The sequence below is a fragment of the Mauremys reevesii genome, linkage group 12 (genome assembly GCF_016161935.1).
Source record: "Mauremys reevesii isolate NIE-2019 linkage group 12, ASM1616193v1, whole genome shotgun sequence".
Lineage (NCBI taxonomy): Eukaryota > Metazoa > Chordata > Testudines > Geoemydidae > Mauremys > Mauremys reevesii.
Genome location: NC_052634.1, coordinates 33,296,223 through 33,317,773, shown reverse-complemented (window position 1 = coordinate 33,317,773; position 21,551 = coordinate 33,296,223). Strand labels below are relative to the sequence as shown.

Sequence of the window (21,551 nt, the reverse complement as noted above, 5' to 3'; positions counted from 1 at the left end):
CTTACAGCGACTAACTCATTTTCAAGGCAGATTTGTTAACCAGCAGATTAACATTGTTAACCAGCAGATGACACAATGGATACTTAAAAGTAATCTGGACAACTGACAGCTCTGACATCCCTGTGCTGCACGTTGCCAGGATGGACTGATTTAAAATCAAAGTGATAGAAGTCAGATTTTAATCAGCAAGCAAGAAATCTTGTTTTAAATCATTTATTTTAATCTAGCTTTGTATCTGTACTTTATTCCCCCCCTCCACCCCCAAGGTAAGGTTGATGCTCATTCGTTGGTAACCATTAAAACGTGAAGTGCAACTAAATATAGCCTTTAGGCTACATTTGGTGGGATTGGTTTAACTAACCAGGAAGAAACACTATATTTTACACATTTACTTAAGCAATTCTGTAGTTTAACTTGCATGTATTCAGGTTTTTTTATAAATACCATAGAAATGCATGATGCACTTATTTACAACTACACATCTCCAGTGTGGTTAGAACCCAAAACTTCTTTGTTGTTTACTTCAAGTGCTATCACCTAACTAGTTTCATAGATACCACGGTGGATTTTTGGGGGGGGTTAGTTTGTTTAGGTTTTGTTTGTTTGTAGTTAAAGAGAAAGTAGTACTAAAGATTCTTGCTTCACAAACTATTAAACAAATCGGACCCCATTATGTCCTTCAGCCTTTCTTTGGTAGTTAACAGTGTGACTTGCAGCATTACGCTCTGGCCACAAAACATTCTTTTCACTTCTCTTCATTTTTCTCTTTTTTTAAATATAGCTATCAAGATAATCAACATGCAAAAACTCAACATCAGGAAAGATCTGACAGATGCCCAAGAATCAATGATGTCCAGGAGGTTGAACTTGTATACATTAAGGGAAGCCTCTGAGGATTTAAGTGCAAGGAAATTTAGTCTACTTATGCATGTCAAGCCAGTTACAAATAAGAGATTGATTTCCCTCACATGCTGCAAGGTACTAACAAGGAATATCCAACTGCCCAACATTTTGTGAACTCAGGTGTCCAGAGCATCTCTACTGCAGTTTATATTTAAAAGAAAATAATTCTTACAGTAGTTAGTATTAAAATATACAAATTGACTTTAAGTTATTTATAAATAAGGTTCAACTATGCATCCGCCCAGTGAATATAGTTAGTCATCCACCAATTCTTGACTGAACGTAGAATTCTTACTTAATCCAAGTGTAGTCTACGGTCTAAATAATGCCACTTGTTGATTCAGAGGTTAGCAACTTTGTATAGTAACTCGAGTTCCTCCAGGTGAATCCCCCTACATGCACTCCACTTCAGATACATCTTTGACATTTTCGGGAGCAGTGCCTGTTCAGCGCATGCAGGTGGCTCCAGACTACCTCATGTCCCGTCTTAAGAATACAGGAAGCAGTGCAGGCAAATAGCCCTCAGTTCCTTCACTGTCACCAAAAGACAGACTGCAAAGCAGAGGGGGGAAAAGGGCAAACAGTAGAGCACCTATCAAGACGTCTCTAAGAACTTCAGTTCCTGTAAAATTAAACCACATTTCCTTTCTCAATTAGTGACCTGATGGGTGCTCCACTTCAAGCAACTGCCAAGCAGCATCCATAGGAGGGAGCAGCTTTGGAGTCAGATTTAAGACTGCTGACAAAACAGCACTGGCAATGGCAGTATCTGACCTGGAAGCCTGTACCAAGACATATTGTTTGGAAAAATTGTACTGATGACCAAGTTGCGACTTTGAAAATTTCAGTGACTGGTACACTTTTCAACAGTGCCACAGAAGTGGAGTGAGATCTAGTTGAGTGGGCAATTACTCTAGAAAGGGACAGAATATTAGTGAGCTTATAACAACTCAGAATATCTCCAGAAACGCATTTTGAAGTCTTTTGGGTGGAAAGTGTATATTCTTCTGATCGAGCCACAAAAGAAACAGAGTTTCCAAAATGGTCTGGCTCTGTCCAGATACAAAGCTAACACCCTTCTGACATTCCGAGTATGGAATGCAGATTCTTCCCTGGACTGGTGTGGCTGGGAAACGGATGGGGGAGGGGGAACCACACATACAGAGGAAGGTATATGGCCTGGTTAGTGCAGAAATGGAAGAATGGTTTAGGTAGAAGTTTGAGATGAGGCTGTAATGAAACTTTTTCCTTAATAATGTAAAGGGGCTCCAATATTAATGCCCCTAACGATCGGGCCCAGGTGCAGAAGTGATGCCATTTTAATAGGCAAAAGGAATAGAAAACAACTAATGTAGCTAGAGGCACAAATGAAGGTTCCATGAAGATGTTAAGGACCAAGTTCAAGCCTCGTACCAGAGTAGGTTGGCTTATTTGTGGGAAGGACCTGCATTGCTGGCATATGATGGCGTACCAATCCATGCAACAAACCTCGATGCCAACTCTGCCCACAGATCTACACCAGCGACACCATCACAGGACCGAACCAGATCAGCCACACCATCACCGGTTCATTCACCTGCACGTCCACCAATGTAATATACGCCATCATATACCAGCAATGCCCCTCTGCTATGTACATCGGCCAAACTGGACAGTCCCTACGGAAAAGGATAAATGGAAACAAATCAGATATTAGGAATGGCAATATACAAAAACCTGTAGGAGAACACTTCAACCTCGCTGGACACACAATATCAGATTTAAAGGTAGCCATCCTGCAGCAAAAAAACTTCAGGACCAGACTTCAGAAAGAAACGGCTGAGCTCCAGTTCATCTGCAAATTTGACACCATCAGCTCAGTATTAAACAAAGACTGTGAATGGCTAGCCAACTACAAAAGCAGTTTCTCCTCCCTTGGTGTTCACACCTCAACTGCTAGAAGAGGGCCTCACCCTCCCTGATTGAACTAACCTCATTATCTCTAGCCTGCTTCTTGCTTGCATATTTATACCTGCCCCTGGAAATTTCCACTACATGCATCTGACGAAGTGGGTATTCACCCACGAAAGTCCATGCTCCAATACGTCTGTTAGTCTATAAGGTGCCACAGGACTCTTTGCTGCTTTTACAGATCCAGACTAACATGGCTACTCCTCTGATACATGGAATGTATTGTTCACTGAGATCAAATTAAGGCCATATATACCTTTTTTACAAGACAAAAGCATTCCTTTTCTATTTATCACTTATTTTCTAAAATCCCTTACAGTTTTTACAGCTTTAAGCTTTCTGATACATTGAATACTACTAAATTTGTAACATCTTTTTTCTTAACAGGACTAAACAGCTCAAGTCAAAACTCAATGATTTGGTAAAATCCAGATCAATTGAGGCAATTAACATTTCAAGTAGACAAAACACTTTGGAAGCAGAGGTTTCCTCGAGAAAAGTATCAAAATTGAAGCTAGGAACCATTCTGCTCAAGATGAAACCTACAGGAAACCTGAGGAAGAAAAGAAGCATGGGAGAGACTTAAACGCCTAATTCTTGAGAGAGGGGCTTACAGTGCAATGTAACCAACTCACCTAACAAATAATAACAACAAAGCACTATATGTTAAGGCTTAAGACAGTAACAGACTATTCTGCAGTCCACCCAGACAAGGGGAGGAAGGAACAGAGCTCAGTAAAACATCAAGACTTGATCAGACACTGCCTAACTGATGAACGGATGGTAAATATTGATAACTCATTTTAACACTTTCCCAGGTTAAGAGCAGCAGCTATACAAATTAGCACTTCAGAGAGTCAAGCACTTATCACAGCCTGTTTGGAAACTGAAGTAGGATTCCTGATATAAGACAGGACCTTGGAGAAGATTCCTTTGTCTGACAACACAAGGTCATACTTTAACTCCACCAATATTTAAGGACATCTCACTTTACTGCTCAACTCAAAGGTTCCCAAGTTCATACCTCTCAAAAACCTTCCCCTTTGACTACAGGTTAAACTCAAAACATAGCATGTGTCAGGTCTAAACTCAAAATGTGTATTGTTCTTCATATTTCTCGCTAATGACTAGAGATACAGGCATGGAAGAAAAAAAAGTGTAGACAAACCCTCACCAATAGGAGGTGAAATGATGCGTTGTTTCCATTCTGTAAGTAATTTTGCTCTTGGCTGTAACGTCTTTTTTGTAAAAAAGACCAGCTGTACTTAAGCAAAATAAAAAGATTTGATGGAGAAATTCCTGAAAGTAGCTGAATAATATATCACCATTAAACATTTTAACAATAATGTTAGTTTTAATACACAGGGACATGTTTGATGTGGCAATGACTGTAACCAGAATGAATTTTTTTTGAGTTGATATTTGTCTCCCAATTACTCTAGCACAGTAAGTCCTAGAACTGCTTCTGTGAAATATGGACTATTATTTTCTTTGTAGGCTCCTACTTTCTACAACTTGGATTTGAAGCAACATGTTTCTAGTTCCTGTTATTTTTCTTCCTTAAATAATTAATTTAAAAGGCTGAATGAGTAAAGTGTTCCATGTTAAGTACGGCACAAAAGAAACTAAACTCATGTTAACCACTGTTAATGGCATTAATATCAAAGAGAAAACATAAGAATATGGATTAGTAAGATAAGGCCCCAGTTAAGTTTTTACTTCAATCATCTTAAATACCCAATTTTTTGGAAAAAATGAATTACTTCGTATTTGCTGGACTACCCTCCCTAATCTTTTAATGAGCCATTACATTTCTTTTTAAAACAGTACGTAGCCATTTACTTATTTCACCATCAACAGCCTTTCTATAGTCATTTAGTATCTCATCAGCTCAATACACCTGAAACATCCTGAACAGAGCTCCTTTTCCATTTAAGTCAACAGCTACATTATTTATTCAAAATTTCAGAACAAGCTTTGTTGTTTTTTGCCTTTAGTTGAATTGTTTCTAAAATGTGAGAAGAAAGCTTCTAAATAAAAATGCTTGACATTTTTCCCATTCACGTGCAGTTTATTTTAAACATACAAGAATGTGAACGGTTATTTTTAATTAACTGCACTATTTTAGCACATATTTCTCAAACATTTGAAATAGCAACACTTTCATCTCAGCCTATTGTGACCCAATAAAAAATCTCTTCACTCAGCAAGCACTGTCCAGTATATTAATTCCATCACTCAATGTCTATTTTCTCCTTCTTGCACTTAAATGACTTTCAATCAAAAGGCTTGTAGTCCTCTCATGGATGTGGCCACAATGACAAAAAAAAAGTCACAAACCAACTAATACTGCATTACAACACCTGCTCTGTGTTGTCTTCTAAGTCAGCCAAGAGGATTGTTAAAGTAAACTTGAGTCAGAAGAATAAGTTGTATACTTCTGTAAGTCACAGCATTAAGAAACTCGATCACTCCCCTACGAAGCTGGAGCCCGCTAACAATATTTGAACCATCTGTCAAACCCCACTACTGAACTTTCAGTACACAGGAGGAAGGTAAACACGAGAAATCATTATGTGGCAAGATACTGCGCTGTAGATTCAGACCCCAGCTTGCCACACACGATGTCTCCATGGAGCCAAGTCCTATGACGTTTATTTAGCTTTTTGTGGAGGTTTTGGGAGGTAAAATAATCAAATATAAAATTAAGAAGCAAACATACCCAATACAGTTACAGTCGTTGATGACTCAGCATTTCCTAGCGGGAATGTAACTGCCTTGCATACATATTCTCCTGAATCAGAGAAGCTTATATTGTGTAGGGTGATAGCTGCATCAGTAAGTGAGTAGTTCTTAAATGACACTCTTCCTTGGTATTGTCCTCGAGCAGCAAACCCACATTCAGGATGATAAACAGCAACGGTCTGCTTATTTTTACCATGTATCTTCTCCCATGAGATTTGTGTTATTGTTCCATTTATTTCATTTATGCATTTCAGGGTGACATTCTTCCCCCAAACTGCTGTTACATGTGAATCAACAACTGGTCCAGCCAAGGCACCTAAAACCAAAGAAATGTTGTGTTAGTAGAGAGATGGGTCCAAATCACTAAGTTAAGAACCATATTCCAAGATAGTTGTCAATAGGGAAGGTGGGACCTTGAGCTGTTCAGGGTGTTGGGATCCAAAGTTTTATTAGGGCTCAGTGCACAGAGCAGACTCATGAAGCTAATTTTCTCCTACTGATTACTACCTTCCTACAACACATTCAATCATTGAGAGCAAACTGACTCTACAAAGGTACTACTGCTGTTTCTTCTGGCCATTTGGTTTAACTGTATCATGTCCTATTAGGGAGCCAGAGTAAGATTCCCTAAAGCACCAAAAAAAAAAATCCTGCAAAACAAACCACATGTCCAGTACTGAAGGATTGTAGGTGAGTCACAAAACGTTGAACTGTTTAACACAGTGGTCTCCAAAGTGGGGTGCGCAAGACGATCCTTTGGGGTGCGTGGCAGGAGGAGCGCCATACTGACAGCTAAAATGCTGTACTTTCCCAGACTGCACTGTGGTTTGGAGATTCTTAAGCTGCGATTTTCCATGCTAAACTTTTCCTTTCATAATAAAATTGAACAGTTAGCGGTTATCTTTCAGCTCACCATCCTGTCAGAATTACATTGCGGAACACTTTTTTCTCCTTACCCTTCGTGTGTATGGAGAGTAGCACGATCAAGGAAATGTGAAGCTGCCAGTTTGATGCTTCCAGCCAGCCCATTGCTGCAGGAGAGGCGTGATTCTGATCTGCCTGTGTTCTTCTGGGTAGTCCCTGTGCTTCACCTCTGTCAGATCCTCAGACAAGTCTGCCAGCAAGCCTGAGAGGAGAATGTGAAAGACAAGCCTGTTACAAACCAGTTCTGCCACCACACAGACCTCAGTTGATCACCTCATGGGGAGGACAGCAGCAGGGCAGCAAGGATCCCAAGCCGGAGTGGATCCCTGAGACAGGAGCATGGCCTGACTGCCCACACAGGGATCTGTGTAAACTTGGAAGCTGCCCCCACCCTCAGTTCCTTCTTGCCGGAAACACTGACAGAGGGGAAGGAGGGTGGGTCGTGGAATGGATATGAGCAACACATCTCCAAGAACACCAGTTACGGAACAGGTAACCGTCTTTTCTTCTTCCAGTGCTTGCTCATGTCCATTCCACATTAGGTGACCCAGCAGTTCCTGTGGAGGCGGGTAGGGGTGCACAGATACACAGACTGTAATACAGCTCTGCCAAGCCAAGGCCCCCTGGACGTCCAGTCTTGTGTGGCCTGGGACAGAGCACAGGCAGGAATACGTCCTGGCTCATGTGGAAGGAAGATACCACCTTTGGTAGGAAGGCTGGGTGGGGCCGCAGCTGCACCTTGTCCTTATGAAACACTCCCTTTACAAGAACTCTAGTTCATACGAACAAAGCCTAAGCAACGCTAGTAAGAGCGGCAAACATCCCATGCACCGCCACTGGCTGCAAGAAGGAACTGAGGGTGGGGGGAGCCGGCAGCACCCCCTATACCGTGCCATGCGGGCGCCACTCCAGAGGGGGCCGGAGCAGCTCCCCTATGGATACTGCTGGTGGAAAAACGTCCCGCACCGGTGCATGTGGAGAGCACACACACAATGTGCAATGGACATGAGCAGGCACCCGAAGAACAGCTACCATTTACTAGTTCAAACCAGCAAGGGACCCAAGCCCCATGCTGCAGAGAGAGATGAAAAGCTCTAAGGGGGTCTGCCAAACTAACCAGGGGGGAAATTCCTTCACAACCCCACGTATGGGTCAACACCATTTACATAATCAGATACTCACCACAAAGGTAAAAGGGAGCTAGATGTACACTACAGAATAGCTCCCCAGCTGTACCTGTGTGACTCATCAGGTTTCTAGGAATACCAGTGATAGTCTCTCTGGTTTATGTTGCAAATGCTCAGCTGTGGACTCTACACTTAAGCAACAGTGTCTGTGTGTGCGGATGGGAGGTCGGGGGAAAGAGGACCTTCTTTCCTACCCTCTATAATCAAATGCATTCCAGGGATTTATGTGTTTCACAGCCGTTATTTGCATCTCTCAGTGACACCATTTTTTTACCATACCCTTAGAAATCCATAAATAACCGCCACTGACTTGAGACAGAGTTGAACTGATGTTTCTGAGGTAAAAATTAGGCGTCATGGATCAATTTAATCTATAAAAGCAACAAAGAATCCTGTGGCACCTTATAGACTAACAGACGTTTTGCAGCATGAGCTTTCATGGGTCAATACCCACTTCTTCGGATGCAATTTAATCTAGTGTCACTTCACCGACTGCAGTGGAATTACACCAGAGATGCATTTGGTCCCAGAACCACTATCCATGACTGTACAACTAAGGGCCAAATGCTGTGGTCCAGATGAGGAATGGATCCTGCTAATGCAGAGGAAAAAAGGGTCACCAGCTAAATCCTGCTCTCTTGTGAGGTGAGAAGTCCCAGGATTTGGCCCCTCTCTCTAAAAACTATCTCCCCCTGAACGATCATTTTATTATTGATTGTTTGAGCTGCAAATTGGGATTTTTGTCAGGATTCTTAAAAGAAAAAAAAGGATTTTTGTGATATTATTCTCTGTAATGACCCTACAAAAATTACTCCTCTGAAACTGAAAAGGGAAGTGCCCTGATAGAATTGGCATCTGAGACTGAGCCGGTCAGTTTTCTAATCAAAATCAGTTTCTCTCTGGGATTATTATTAAGGCTCTGATTTAGTCATGGGTATTTTTAGTAGACATCACGGACAGGTCACAGGCAATAAACAAAAATTCACCCCCCCGATCGATCCATGATTTATACTAAAAATAGCCGTGATTAAATCTTGGGGGGATGATGCTGGGGGGCACGATGCTGGGGGGCACAAGGGGGCCGCTGCGGGGAGGAGCTGGGAGGAGGCGCCTGGGGCGAGCAGCAGAGGCTGCGGATGCTCTGCCTGGCCACCCAAGGACCGCTGCCTGGGTCAGTGGACCACGGCTGCTCCGGCCACCCCGGAATCACTGCTGGGGGCCGCCAGAGAAGCGGCTGCTGTGGCTGTCCCCAGGGCCACTTCAGCAGCGGCCTGTGTGACTGTGCTGGGGGCCACCTGAGTGGTTGGCCCAGGACCCAGCTGCGTGGCAGCCCTGGGATCAGCCATACTGGCCACTGCAGAAGTCATGGAGGTCATGGAAAGTCAGGGAATCAGCGGCCAGGGGCTGGGATTCAAAGGGCTCTGGGCTGCCGGCAGCCGCGGGGAGCCCTGAGCCCTTTAAATCCCAGCCGCGGCCAGGAGAAAGAGGGCTCTGGGCTGCCCACAGAGATTCCCAGCTGTGGCTGGCATTTAAAGGGCTCAGGGCTCCCCGCGACTGCTGGGATCTCAGAGCCGTTTGAATCCCGGCACGCGGCCGCTGTTTGCCCCCTCCCCGGACCCCTGCCCCAACTGCGCCCCAGGATCCCCACCCCCTATCTAACACCGCTGGTCCTTGTCCCCGATACTCCTCTCCCGGGACTCCTGCCCCTAACTGTCCCCCAGAACCACACCCCCTATGTAAATGCTGCTGCTCCTTGTCTCCTGATTGCCCTCTCCCAAGACCCCTGCCCCCAACTGCCCCTTGGGACCCCAGCCCCTATCTAAGCCTCCCGTTTCCGTGTGCCCAACTGCCCCTCCTGAGACCCCCTAACTTTCCCCAGGACCCCCACCTGTCCCCTGATAAACCCCTGGGACTCCCATGCCTATCCTACTGCTGCCTGTCCCCTGACTGCCCCCCTGAACCTCTGCCCCATCCAACCACCCCTGCTCCCTGTCCCTTGACTGCCCCCTGGAACCCCCTACCTCTTCTCCAACCCCCAGCCCCCTTACTCTGCCACTCAGACCAGCGTGTCTGGCTCCATGCAGCTCCAGACACATTGCTGCCATGCTCCCCCATGGAGCCCACAGGCCCCTCTCCCCCCAGCACCTGCCTTCCAGATTTGAACACCTCAAAATTCAGGAGTGCTCAAGCTCAGTTTGGGCAGCTGTTACTTCATTTCTCCCAAATCAAATATACTGATCCACTGTAACTTGCTGTAGAAAAAACAGGATAAAATTGAGCAAGAAATGCTTATTAGCACTGGAATTGCTATTTTCAACAGCCATTGCCTTTTTGTTTGTTTAAAAGGAAGACAGTGATATTGCATTGGCAAATTCCCTATAGAAAGAAAGAGTGGAACAAAAGAATAATAAAGGCACCTCAGCTTTTCCTCATTTATGGAGGACAGTCTTATAATATGCATCCAGATATCTTCCAGTCACACAAGCTGAAACTTGTTCCACTTTACTGCAGCTCTGTAACCCTATGGGAACCAATCCTGTCTGTGTTTTGTGCACATCCAAAATTCCAGCTCAATGACCTGCCCTGGGAGTGTTACCAGTGACCCAGGGCTGGGGAGGCAGGAGGTGTGTGTGGGGGGGAGGCACTGGTGGGGGGCAGCCCAGGGCTGGGGCAGCAGCAGGGTGGGGGGCGGGCACTGATGGGGAGGAAAGGGGGAAGCCCAGCGCTGGGGCACCAGGGGGTGTGGGTCAGTGGGCGGAGAGCCCAGGATTGGGGCAGCAGGGGAGTACGGGGGGAGCCCAGGGCTGGGACGGGGGGCAGACAATTTTTTTTTGCTTGGGGCAGCAAAAAACCTAGAGCCGGCCCTGCCGGGTTCCCCCAGCCGCCGGAGCCCTGAGCCCTTTAATTTGACCCTGAGGGCTCCCAGCCACCTCTTCAGCGGGGAGCCCCCGGTTGATTTAAGATAAAGTATCACCTCCCCACCCCCAACCTTCCTTTTTGGCTCACAGCTGTTTTGGTGGGGCGGTGCTGGGGAAGGAGGGTTTGTTTCTGCAGGGCTGGACGGCCCTGGGGCAGGGTGTTTCTGCGGGGCCGGGAGGTTTCGGCCCTCGGCTGTTTTCTTTGGAGGAATGTGGCCCTCGCCGCTATACGAGTTGTGCAGGCCTGATGTAGTGGAACTGAAACAGCAATAACAAGTTCAGAAAGCCCTCTAAGGTACTACTAAGGATCAATTGCAATACCTTGTTCATGAAGACTTGGCTCTGAAAGGCAACCAGTCAAGCAATTTTACACTAAGATCTCTCTGAAGGATGAAAACTCCCTTGGGAAACTTCCCATAGAATCTCTGCAGTGGACAGGATTTATGTCCGAGCTCCCTTCTCTAATGTTGTAGTCATCCAGGCCAACGTATTACATATCTGTATATATTTAACCTGTTTGCCTAAAAGTCAATCTGGAGGTTTTTTGCGTTCCTCTGCAGCATGGGGCATGGGTCACTTGCTGGAGGATTCTCTGCAGCTTGAGGTCTTCAAACTGCAATTTAGGGACTTCAATAACTCAGACATAGGCTAGGGGTTTGTTATAGAAGTGGATGGGTGAGATTCTGTGGCCTGCATTGTGCAGGAGATCAGACTAGATAATCATAATGGTCCCTTCTGACCTTAAAGTCTATAAAGGTCATCAAGTCCAGCCCCCTGCCTTCACTAGCAGGACCAATTTTTACCCCAGACCCCTAAGTGGCCCCCTCAAGGATTGAACTCACAACCCTGGGTTTAGCAGGCCAATGCTCAAACCACTGAGCTATCCCTCCCTCCATTCAGAACATGAATGTTCTTTTAACATAGAGGGGTTTTGTAATTTAATAGTATATAGCAGAAACAGTATGAAGAAAATGTAATTAAACACAGAAAATAAAATATTATAACCACATTTTTAAAACTGCAGTTTATACAAACATTGCATAATTCTTTATAACCCTAAACTTACACACTGATTTGTGGATTTCATTTTATCTGCTAACACAATTAAAAGCAAAACATGATTCTATTAAATAAAAAGCAAAAACAAAGCAAAGAACCAACAGAAGCGAAGAGTGTGGGTTAAATACGCAGCGTCAAGAGGTATTCAAATGCAATTCAGTCTGCAAGGCCTCAATTCAATGAAATCATGTCCTGGCTACAGAGCCCATTTCAAAAATTAATTGGTGGTGATTGGTGGTGATCATCTTTGACTTTCTACTGTGAATGCCTGCTGGCCTTATTTTTAGGACAAAATCCTGCTTTTTTCCATATTATGTTTTGGTCTGGGAGGTATTTGGGGGGGGCGGGGATTGAAGAAGGGAGGATGGGAGGTATTTGGGGCAGGGGTAGAAGAGGGGTGGGAGGTATTTGGGGGATGGGGGTAGATGAGGAGGAGGTATTTGGGGATGGGGAACTAGATGGGGTGGAAGGCATTTGGGGAGGGGCGGGGGAGAAGAGGGGGTGGGAGGTAGAAGGGGGCTGGACGCATTTGGGGAAAGGGGGCAGGGGTATCTGGGGTGGGGGTATTAGACGGGGTGGGAGGTATTTGGGGCAGGGGTAGAAGAGGGGTGGGAGGTATTTGGGGATAGGGGTAGATGAGGAGGAGGTATTTGGGGTGGGGAACTAGATGGGGTGGAAGGCATTTGGGGAGGGGACGGGGGTAGAAGAGGGGGTGGGAGGTATGGGGATGGGAGGTAGAAGGGGGCTGGACGCATTTGGGGAAAGGGGGCAGCGGGTATTCGGGGGTGGGGGGTATTAGACGGGGGGGGACGGGGGGAGTTTGGGCACCTCACGCCGCCGCTGCCTTTACCCGCTCGCCACTTTGGGTGGCCAAAGCACACTCAATAGCATTATACTACAAATGCTGTTTTTAACACAAACTTCCATGCAAAACATTCTTCTGATGCAGTTTCTAGGCTCCAAAAGCTGCAAATGGAAATGGGTCTTAACAAGCTTTCAAACTGGACTCCATATATTCTATCCGAAAAAAGGCCTGGTAGAGAACAGTCAGGCTCTGATCACTTTCTTCTCAGAAAAAGGGAAAGCTGAGGTGCTGGTGTTGGTACAGCAGAGCCTAGCAGAGGCTCTGATCCAAATACTTAAGCCCTTTGAGGAGTTAATCTCACAGATCAACTTAGGAGATGCCTGGGTATCCATGGTGGTGCCAGCTGTCAAGGCTCTGACAATCTACCTCAGGCATCAAGGCGACAAAGGAAAATTCTCTCTTGTGTATTTGAGAGTTCAGCACTGTGGAGTCTGAGGTCGCACACATTGTGGCTTCTCACTTTAAGATCTTCCCCCTTCTCCTCTAAATCACATCAGTACAATACCAGAGTGGCCACATACACAGGCTGGCTGAAGAATGCCAGGCAAAAAATACCAAAAGAGATGAAATAAAGACAAAAGAAACAACCCTTGGTGAAGGAAATTTGTTTGGAGCTCTCTATTTCTAATGAGTAGAGTTACTACGTAAATATCATTGCAGTCTCTTCAGGGGCGTTAACTCAAAACGTTAATTATTGAAAGTATAACACTATCAGACTTCCACGTCTTGTGCACCTGTTTCTGGGCTCTGAACCCTCGCCACCTAGTGTTTCCCATAAGATGTTCAGAAGGATGCAATGGGTGACAAATCCAGGCTGTTTCGAGATAGCGTGGAAAGCCTTGTGCCCTTGGAATATAATTTGCCCACAACTGATTTTACCCACCTGCCTACACTTTCATAGCATGTTCATCAGAAAGGTATCTGAGCAATTCATTTCTAAAGACTAAACTGCGTATGCGGTATTGACCGGGCATTGACAAACAGCAAATTGCAAACTGTCTCATCTCACAGAACGCTTATATCATCTATAACTGCAGATCTTCATTTAAAAAAAATGATTATCTTACAAGCACTTATTTGATTTGCATGTAAGTGACAATTTTAATATTACAGTAAAACGTTTAGACTGCAGAATTCTAATAAAAACATTGAGAATTGCCAAAGTAATGCTATCCAGTGTTTAATTCAATGACTCCATTAGCTTTTTTAAGTAAAAACTCTATTTTTATCATGATGTAAAATACATTTCTATTCAAAAATTTAGCTGATATTTGATCATTTTAGAGGCTCAAGTTTTTAGTATCCAGCAATTCCAAAACACAGATCTGTCACAGCTCTACCGTACTTAAAACAGTTTGTTATTTTATAAAAACAAACTCTTGAGGGCAAAGACTGAGTTGGCAGCTGAGAAGTAGGAGGGTGTTCCTGCTTATTTCATCAATAGCAGCCACTTTTTTTAGTTTCCTTCCCTGAATGACTGAAAGAAAAACTAAATGTCATCAAAATCCTCAGAGATGCTGAATCTGGAGATATGAACATATGAATAAAAATAAAATAAAAAAAATATTGAACCTATGGCATCTCGCAGCACCACATGATTGGCTGCACTGATGACATTTCTAGACAGTTTTTTGTCCAAAGAATACTGGAGTGATTTCACTCCCAACAATATCCCAAGATATTCTCTGTGCTGCCATTTACTCTGTGGAAAACAAAACTGAGGGAACCTCAGCTCAATTTATTAATTTGGAAGCCAGCATGGAAAAAAAAATGTGATGAAAAAGTGCAGGAGTTGGACAGCAAGATCAAATTAATTGAAAATTGCATCTTCTGTACTACGGGAACAGATTACAAAACCATTCAAGGACGTTATGGTGCAGACCATCAACAGGAATACTTAACAAGCTAAGTAAGCTCCAGAAAAGTAAGTGGAAGGTGTTCATCAAAGGGAAGGTGATTCAGAACTGCTTTCTTTTTATGAAAATCTTGTACCGAAAACTCTTACGCTAGATACTGAAGAAAATCCTATCCACTATATAAAACCCTACTTCATCCATAGGAGTACAATATTACTCATGTCTGCATTACAATATTAGGATGAAACATTTTAATTAGGGCTGTCGATTAATCACAGTTAACTCATGTGATTAACTCAACAAAATTAATCATGATTAAAAAAATTAAACATGATACATCACATTGTTAAACAATGGAATACAAATTGAAATTTATTCAATATTTAGGATGTTTTTCTACATTTTCAAATATATTGATTTCTAATCCAACACTGAATACAAAGTGTACAGTGCTCACTTTGTATTATTTGTTATTACAAATATTTGCACTGTAAAAGAAATAGTATTTTTCAATAAACCTAAAACACGTACTGTAGTGCAATCTCTTTATCATTAAATTATGTACAAAAAAGTAACTGCACTCAAAAACAAAACGATATAAAACTGTAGCGCCTACAAGTCCATTAAGTCCTAGTCCTTCAGCCAATCGCAAAGAGAAACAAGTTTGTTTACATGTACGGGGAGATACTGCTGCCTGCTTCTTATTTACAATGTCACCTAAAAGTGAGACCAGGCGTTCGTGTGGCACTTTTGTAACCAGTGTTGCAAGGTATTTACGTGCCAGATATGCTAAACATTCGTATGCCCCCTCATGTTCTGGCCACCATTCCAGAGGATATGCTTCCATACTGATGGTTCTCGTTAAAAAAATAATGCATTAATTAAATTTGTGACTGAACTTCTTGGGGAGAATTGGATGTCTCCTCTTCTGTTTTACCCGCATTCTGCCATATATTTCATGTTATAGCAGTCCTGGATGATGACCTAGCACATATTCATTTTAAGAATAAGTGAAGAAACAGATTGACAGAGCCAGAAGTGTACCCAGAAGTCAGCTACTCCAGGACAGACCCAACAAAGAAAGTAACAGAACACCACTAGCCGTCATCTTCAGCCCTCAATTAAAACCTCTCCAGCGCATCATCAAGGATCTACAACCTATCCTGAAGGACGATCCCTCACTCTCACAGATCTTGGGAGACAGGCCATTCCTCGCTTACAGACAGCCCCCAACCTGAAGCAAATACTCACCAGCAACCACACAACAAAAAAACTAATCAAGGAACCTATCCTTGCAACAAAGCCCATTGCCAACTCTGTCCACATATCTATTCAAGGGACACCATCATAGGACCTAATCATATCAGCCATGCCATCAGGGGCTCATTCACCTGAACATCTATCAGTGTGATATATGCCATCATGTGCCAGGAATTTCCCTCTGCCATGTACATTGGCCAAACTGGAGAGTCTCTATGCAAAAGAATAAATGGACACAAATCAGTCGTCAAGAATTATAACATTCAAAAACCATTCGGAGAAAACTTCAGTCTCCATGGACACTCAATTACAGACCTCAAAGTTGCAATTCTTCAAAAAACAGACTCCAACGAGTAACTGAAGAACTGGAATTAATTTGCAAACTGGACACCATTAAATTAGGCTTGAATTAAGACTGGACGTGGATGGGTCATTACACAAACTAAAAACTATTTACCCATGCTAATTTTCCCCTACTGTTACTCACACCTTCTTGTCAACTGTTTGAAATGAGCCATCCTGATTATCAAGACAAAAGTTTTTTCCTCCTGCTGATAATAGCCCTCCTTAATTGATTAGTCTCATTTTTAATGTTCTCTGTGTATATATCTATCTTCCTCCTGTACTTTCCACTGGATGCATCCAATGAAGTGGGTTTTAGCCCATGAAAGCTTATGCCCAAATAAACTTGTTAGTCTCTAAGGTGCCACAAGCACACCTTGTTCTTTTCACAGCAGATTTGACAAAACGCAGAGAAGGTATCAATGTGAGATTTGGCATCTGACTCAGATGATGAAAATGAACATGCGTCAGTCCACTCTGCTTTGGATCGTTATCGAGCAGAACCCATCATCAGTCTGGACGCATGTCCTCTGGAATGGTGGTTGAAGCATGAAGGGACGTATGAATCTGTAGCGCATCTGGCAGGTAAATGTCTTGTGATGCCGGCTACAAAAGTGCCACGCGAAAGCCTGTTATCACTTTCACATGACACTGCAAACAATAAGTGGGAAGTATTATCTCCTGCAAATTGAACCAAACTTGTTTGTCTGAGCAATCCGGTGAACAAGAAGTAGGAGTGAGTGGACCTGTATGCGGTACAATTTTACATTGCTTTATTTATGAATGCAGCTATTTTTTGTATATAATTCTACATTTGTAAGTTCAACTTACATGGTAAAAAGATTGCTCTACTGTACTTGTATTACATGAATTGAAAAACACTATTTTTATTTTTACACTGCAAATAGCTGTAATAAAAATATACAGTGAGCTCTGTACACTTTGTATTCTGCACTGTAAGTGAAATCAATATACTTGAAAATGTAAAAGATGTAAAAAGATGTAAAAATCCCAAAATATTTAAAGAAATGCTATTCTATTATTGTTTAACAGCACAATTAATTGCCGGACAGCCCTAATTTTAATGCTATCTAACTTGAAGGACTGCAGCAGAATTCTGCTTGCTGTACGTACTATGAAGAAAAAGTTCTTCCAACACTACTGCAGATATACAGCACCTCTGTGGAGTAGGGGCTTGGGGCTATTTCTGCAGATCTGCCCAGCTCACAGCCCAGCTACTTCAAGCCAGTGTCTGTGCTTTAGATTTGCACAGACATATTCCTTAGAGTCATTCTATAGAGCCCGCAAGACCCCACATGGGGGAGGGATAGCTCAATGGTTTGAGCATTGGCCTGCTAAACCCAGGGTTGTGAGTTCAATCCTTGAGGGGGCCACTTAGGGATCTGGGGCAAAAATTGGTCCTGCTAGTGAAGGCAGGGGGCTGGACTAGATGACCTTTCAAGGTCCCTTCCAGTTCTAGGAGATTGGTATATCTCCAATTATTACCATTTTTTATTACCACATGTAGACACTCATGAAGATAATTCCACATGACAGTATAACAATTAGATGATATTTCCCCCTTAAAGACGATCATTAAAATCTACGGCATGAAAAAGAACTAGAATGCCAAAGCTTAGACCCTGCTGTAAGATTCTGCACTCCACCTTTTAGTCTCTGAATCAGGGTGCTAAAGCTGTTACTCTCCACTGTGACCAATTATAGTGCAGAACCAGGGCCCCACAGTCTCAAGGTCTTTTAGAATCATAAAAAATCATGACAAAATTGGAGAGGAGTCAAAAAAATTCTTACAAATCCCGTAAGTATGACAGGTAAATATCACTGTCCCCATGACAAGTGGGTACGTTCCACAGAGTTTTGCAATATTAGAACTACTGAAAATTAGTTATACCTACAAATTGCTTGTCTTAAGATTCATAAGATCATAGAATATCAGGGTTGGAAGAGACCTCAGGAGGTATCTAGTCCAACCGCTGCTCAAAGCAGAACCAACCCCAACTATAACATCCCAGCCAGGGATTTGTCAAGCCTGACCTTAAAAACGTCTAAGGAAGGAGATTCCATCACCTCCCTAGGTAACCCATTCCAGTGCTTAACCACCCTCCTAGTGAAACAGTTTTGCCTAATATCCAACCTTGGCCTCCCCCGCTGCAACTTGAGACCATTACTCCTTGTTCTGTCATCTTCTACCACTGAGAACAGTCTAGATCCATCCTCTTTGGAACCCCCTTTCAGGTAGTTGAAAGCAGCTATCAAATCCCCCCTCATTCTTCTCTTCTGCAGCCTAAACAATCCCAGTTCCCTCAGCCTCTCCTCATAAGCAGAGCCGGTGGAAGGATGTTTTGTGCCCTAGGCGAAACTTATACCTTGTGCCCCCCCACCCTGCCCTGAGGTGCCTCCCCACGGCAGCTCCCCTCCGCCCTGAGGTGCCCTCCTTCTGGCAGCTCCTCATCCCCCACCCTCCACCCTGAGGCACCCTCCCCCGGCCCAGCTCACCTCTGCTCCATGCACGAGCACCTTGAGCATGCTGTTGCTTCCTCACTTCTCCCGCCTCCCAGGCTTCTGGCACCGATCAGCTTAGGAGCCGCAAGCCTGGGAGGCAAAAAAAGTGAAGCAGCCACGGCGTGCTCGGGGAGGAGGCAGGGCAGGCATGAGCTGGGGCGGGGAGTTCCCCTGCGTGCCCCCCCCTTATTTTCTGCAGGTGGCCCTCCCCGCGCTCCCCTGCCCCAGCTCCCTCCGCCTAAATGCCGGCAGCAACCGTGGCAGCTGAAGATCTGCCCGCCGCAGTCGCTGCCGAAGAAAATGGCGCCCCCAAAATCCCAGCACCCTAGGCGACCACCTAGGTCGCCTAAATGGTTGCACCAGCCCGGCTCGTAAGTCATGTGCTCCAGGCCCCTAATCATTTTCGTTGCCCTCCATTGGACTCTCTCCAGTTTGTCCACATCCTTTCTGAAGTGGAGGGCCCAAAACTGGAGGCAATACTTCAGATGTGGCCTCACCAGTGCCCAATAGAGGGGAAAAATCACATCCCTCAATCTCCTACTAATGTAGCCAGGACAGGCAGGGGGCCTGCCTCAGTCCTGCTGTGCCACTGACCGGGTGTCACCCAAGGTAAGCTCCTGCCCCAGCCACAAGCCTCTGCCCCAGCCCTGAGCCCCGTCTCAAAACCAAAACCCCCTCCTGCACCCCAAACTCCTCATCCCAACCCCACACCAGAACTCTCACCCACCCTGCAACCCCAGCCCTGAGCCCCGCCTCAAAACCAAAGCCCCTTCCTGCACCCCAAACTTATCATCCCAGCCCCACCCCAGAGCTCTCACCCACCCTGCACCCCCAGCCCAGAGCCCCGTCTCAAAACCAAAGCCCACTCAGGCACCCCAAACTCCTCATCCCCGTCACCACCCCAGAGCCCGCACCCACCCTGCACCCCCAGCCCAGAGCCCCGTCTCAAAACCAAAGCCCACTCAGGCACCCCAAACTCCTCATCCCCGTCACCACCCCAGTGCCCTCACCCACCCTGCACCGCCGGCCCAGAGCCCCGCCACAAAACCAAAGCCCCCTCCTGCACCCCAAACCCCTCATCCCCGTCACCACCCCAGAGCTCTCACCCACTCTGCACCCCAGCCCCGAGCCTCGCCTAAAAACCAAAGCCCCCTCCTGCACCCCAAACTCCTAATCCCAGCTCCACCCCAGAGCCCTCACCCACCCTGCACCCCCAGCCCAGAGCCCCACCTCAAAACCAAAGCCCCTTCCTGCACCCCAAACTTATCATCCCAGCCCCACCCCAGAGCTCTCACCCACCCTGCACCACCAGCCCAGAGCCCCGCCACAAAAACAAAGCCCCTTCCTGCACCCCAAATTAATCATCCCAGCCCCACCCCCGAGCGCTCACCCACCCGGCACCCCCAGCCCCCAGCCCCCCCACAAAACCAAAGCCCCCTCCTGCACCCCAAACTCCTCATCCCCGTCACCACCCCAGAGCCCACACCCACCCGGCACCGCCAGCCCAGAGCCCCTCCACAAAACCCAAGCCCCCTCCTGCACCCCAAACCCCTCTTCCCTGTCACCACCCCAGAGCTCTCACCCACTCTGCACCCCCAGCCTCGCCTAAAAACCAAAGCCCCCTCCTGCACCCCAAACTCCTCCTCCCAGCCCCACCCCAGAGCCCTCACCCACCCTGCACCCCCAGCCCAGAGCCCCGCCACAAAACCAAAGCCCCTCCTGCACCCCAAACTCAACATCCCCGTCACCAACCCAGAGCCCTCACCCACCCTGCACCCCCAGCCCTAAGCCCCGTCTAAAAACCAAAGCCCCTTCCTGCACCCCAAATTCCTCATCCCAGCCCCACCCCAGAGCTCTCACCCACCCTGCACCACCAGCCCAGAGCCCCGCCTCAAAACCAAAGCCCACTCCTGCACCCCAAACTCCTCATCCCAGCCCCTGAGCTCTCACCCACCCTGCACCCCAGCCCAGAGCCCCGCCTCAAAACCAAAACCCCCTGCTGCACCCCAAACTCCTCATCCCCGTCACCACCCCAGAGCTCTCACCCACCCTGCACCCCCAGCCCTGAGCCCCGCCTCAAAACCAAAGCCCCCTGCTGCACCCCAAACTCCTCATCGCCGTCATCACCCCAGAGCTCTCACCCACCCTGCACCCCCAGCCCTGAGCCCCGCCTAAAAACCAAAGCCCTCTCCTGCGCCCCAAACTCCTCATCCCGTCATCACCCCAGCGCCCACCCCCCCCTGACCCCCAGCCCAGAGCCCCGCCTCAAAACCAAAGCCCCTTCCTGCGCCCCAAACTCCTCATCCCAGCCCCACCCCAAAGCTATCACCCCCCCCGCACCCCCACCCCACAGCCCCCCCACAAAACCAAAACCTCCTCCTGCACCCCAAACTCCTCATCCCCGTCACCACCCCCCAGCCCTCACCCACCCAGCACCCCAGCCCAGAGCCCTGCCTCAAAACCAAAACCCCTCCTGTGCCCCAAACGCCTCATCCCAGCCCCACCCCAGAGCTCTCACCCACCCTGCACCCCAGCCCAGAGCCCTGCCTCAAAACCAAAGCCCCTTCCTGCACCCCAAACTCCTCATCCCAGCCGCCCCCGAGCTCTCACCCACCCTGCACCCCCAGCCCCGAGCCCCGCCACAGAACCCAAGCCCCTGCTGCACCCCAAACTCCTCATCTCAGCCCCACCCCAGAGCTCTCACCCACCCTGCACCCCCAGCCCTAAGCCCCGACTAAAAACCAACGCCCCCTCCTGCTCCCCAACTTCCTCATCCCCGTCATCACCCCAGAGCCCTCCCCACCCTGACCCCCAGCCCAGAGCCCCGCCTCAAAACCAAAGCCCCTTCCTGCACCCCAAACTCCTCATCCCAGCCCCACCCCAGAGCTCTCACCCACCCTGCACCCCCAGCCCAGAGCCCCGCCTCAAAACCAAAGCCCCCTCCTGCACCCCAAACTCCTCATCCCCGTCACCACCCCAGAGCTCTCACCCACCCTGCACCCCCAGCCCAGAGCCCCGC

General features: G+C 46.6%; 1 protein-coding gene across 2 annotated transcripts in view; it reads right to left on the bottom strand.

Moving 5' to 3' along the window:
- Positions 1-21,551, bottom strand: part of LOC120375536 (bone morphogenetic protein receptor type-1B-like) — a 279,242-nt gene that overhangs the window by 235,275 nt on the left and 22,416 nt on the right. The window contains exons 3-4 of one of the 2 annotated variants that reach the window (XM_039496231.1): positions 6,555-6,724; positions 5,576-5,914 (exon numbers count right to left, since the gene is read on the bottom strand). In XM_039496231.1, coding sequence (XP_039352165.1) covers positions 5,576-5,914; positions 6,555-6,627 — 412 coding nt within the window. In that variant the 5' untranslated portion in view covers positions 6,628-6,724. The remainder of the gene's footprint in view (positions 1-5,575; positions 5,915-6,554; positions 6,725-21,551) is intronic. The other variant, XM_039496235.1, reaches the window with a different exon arrangement.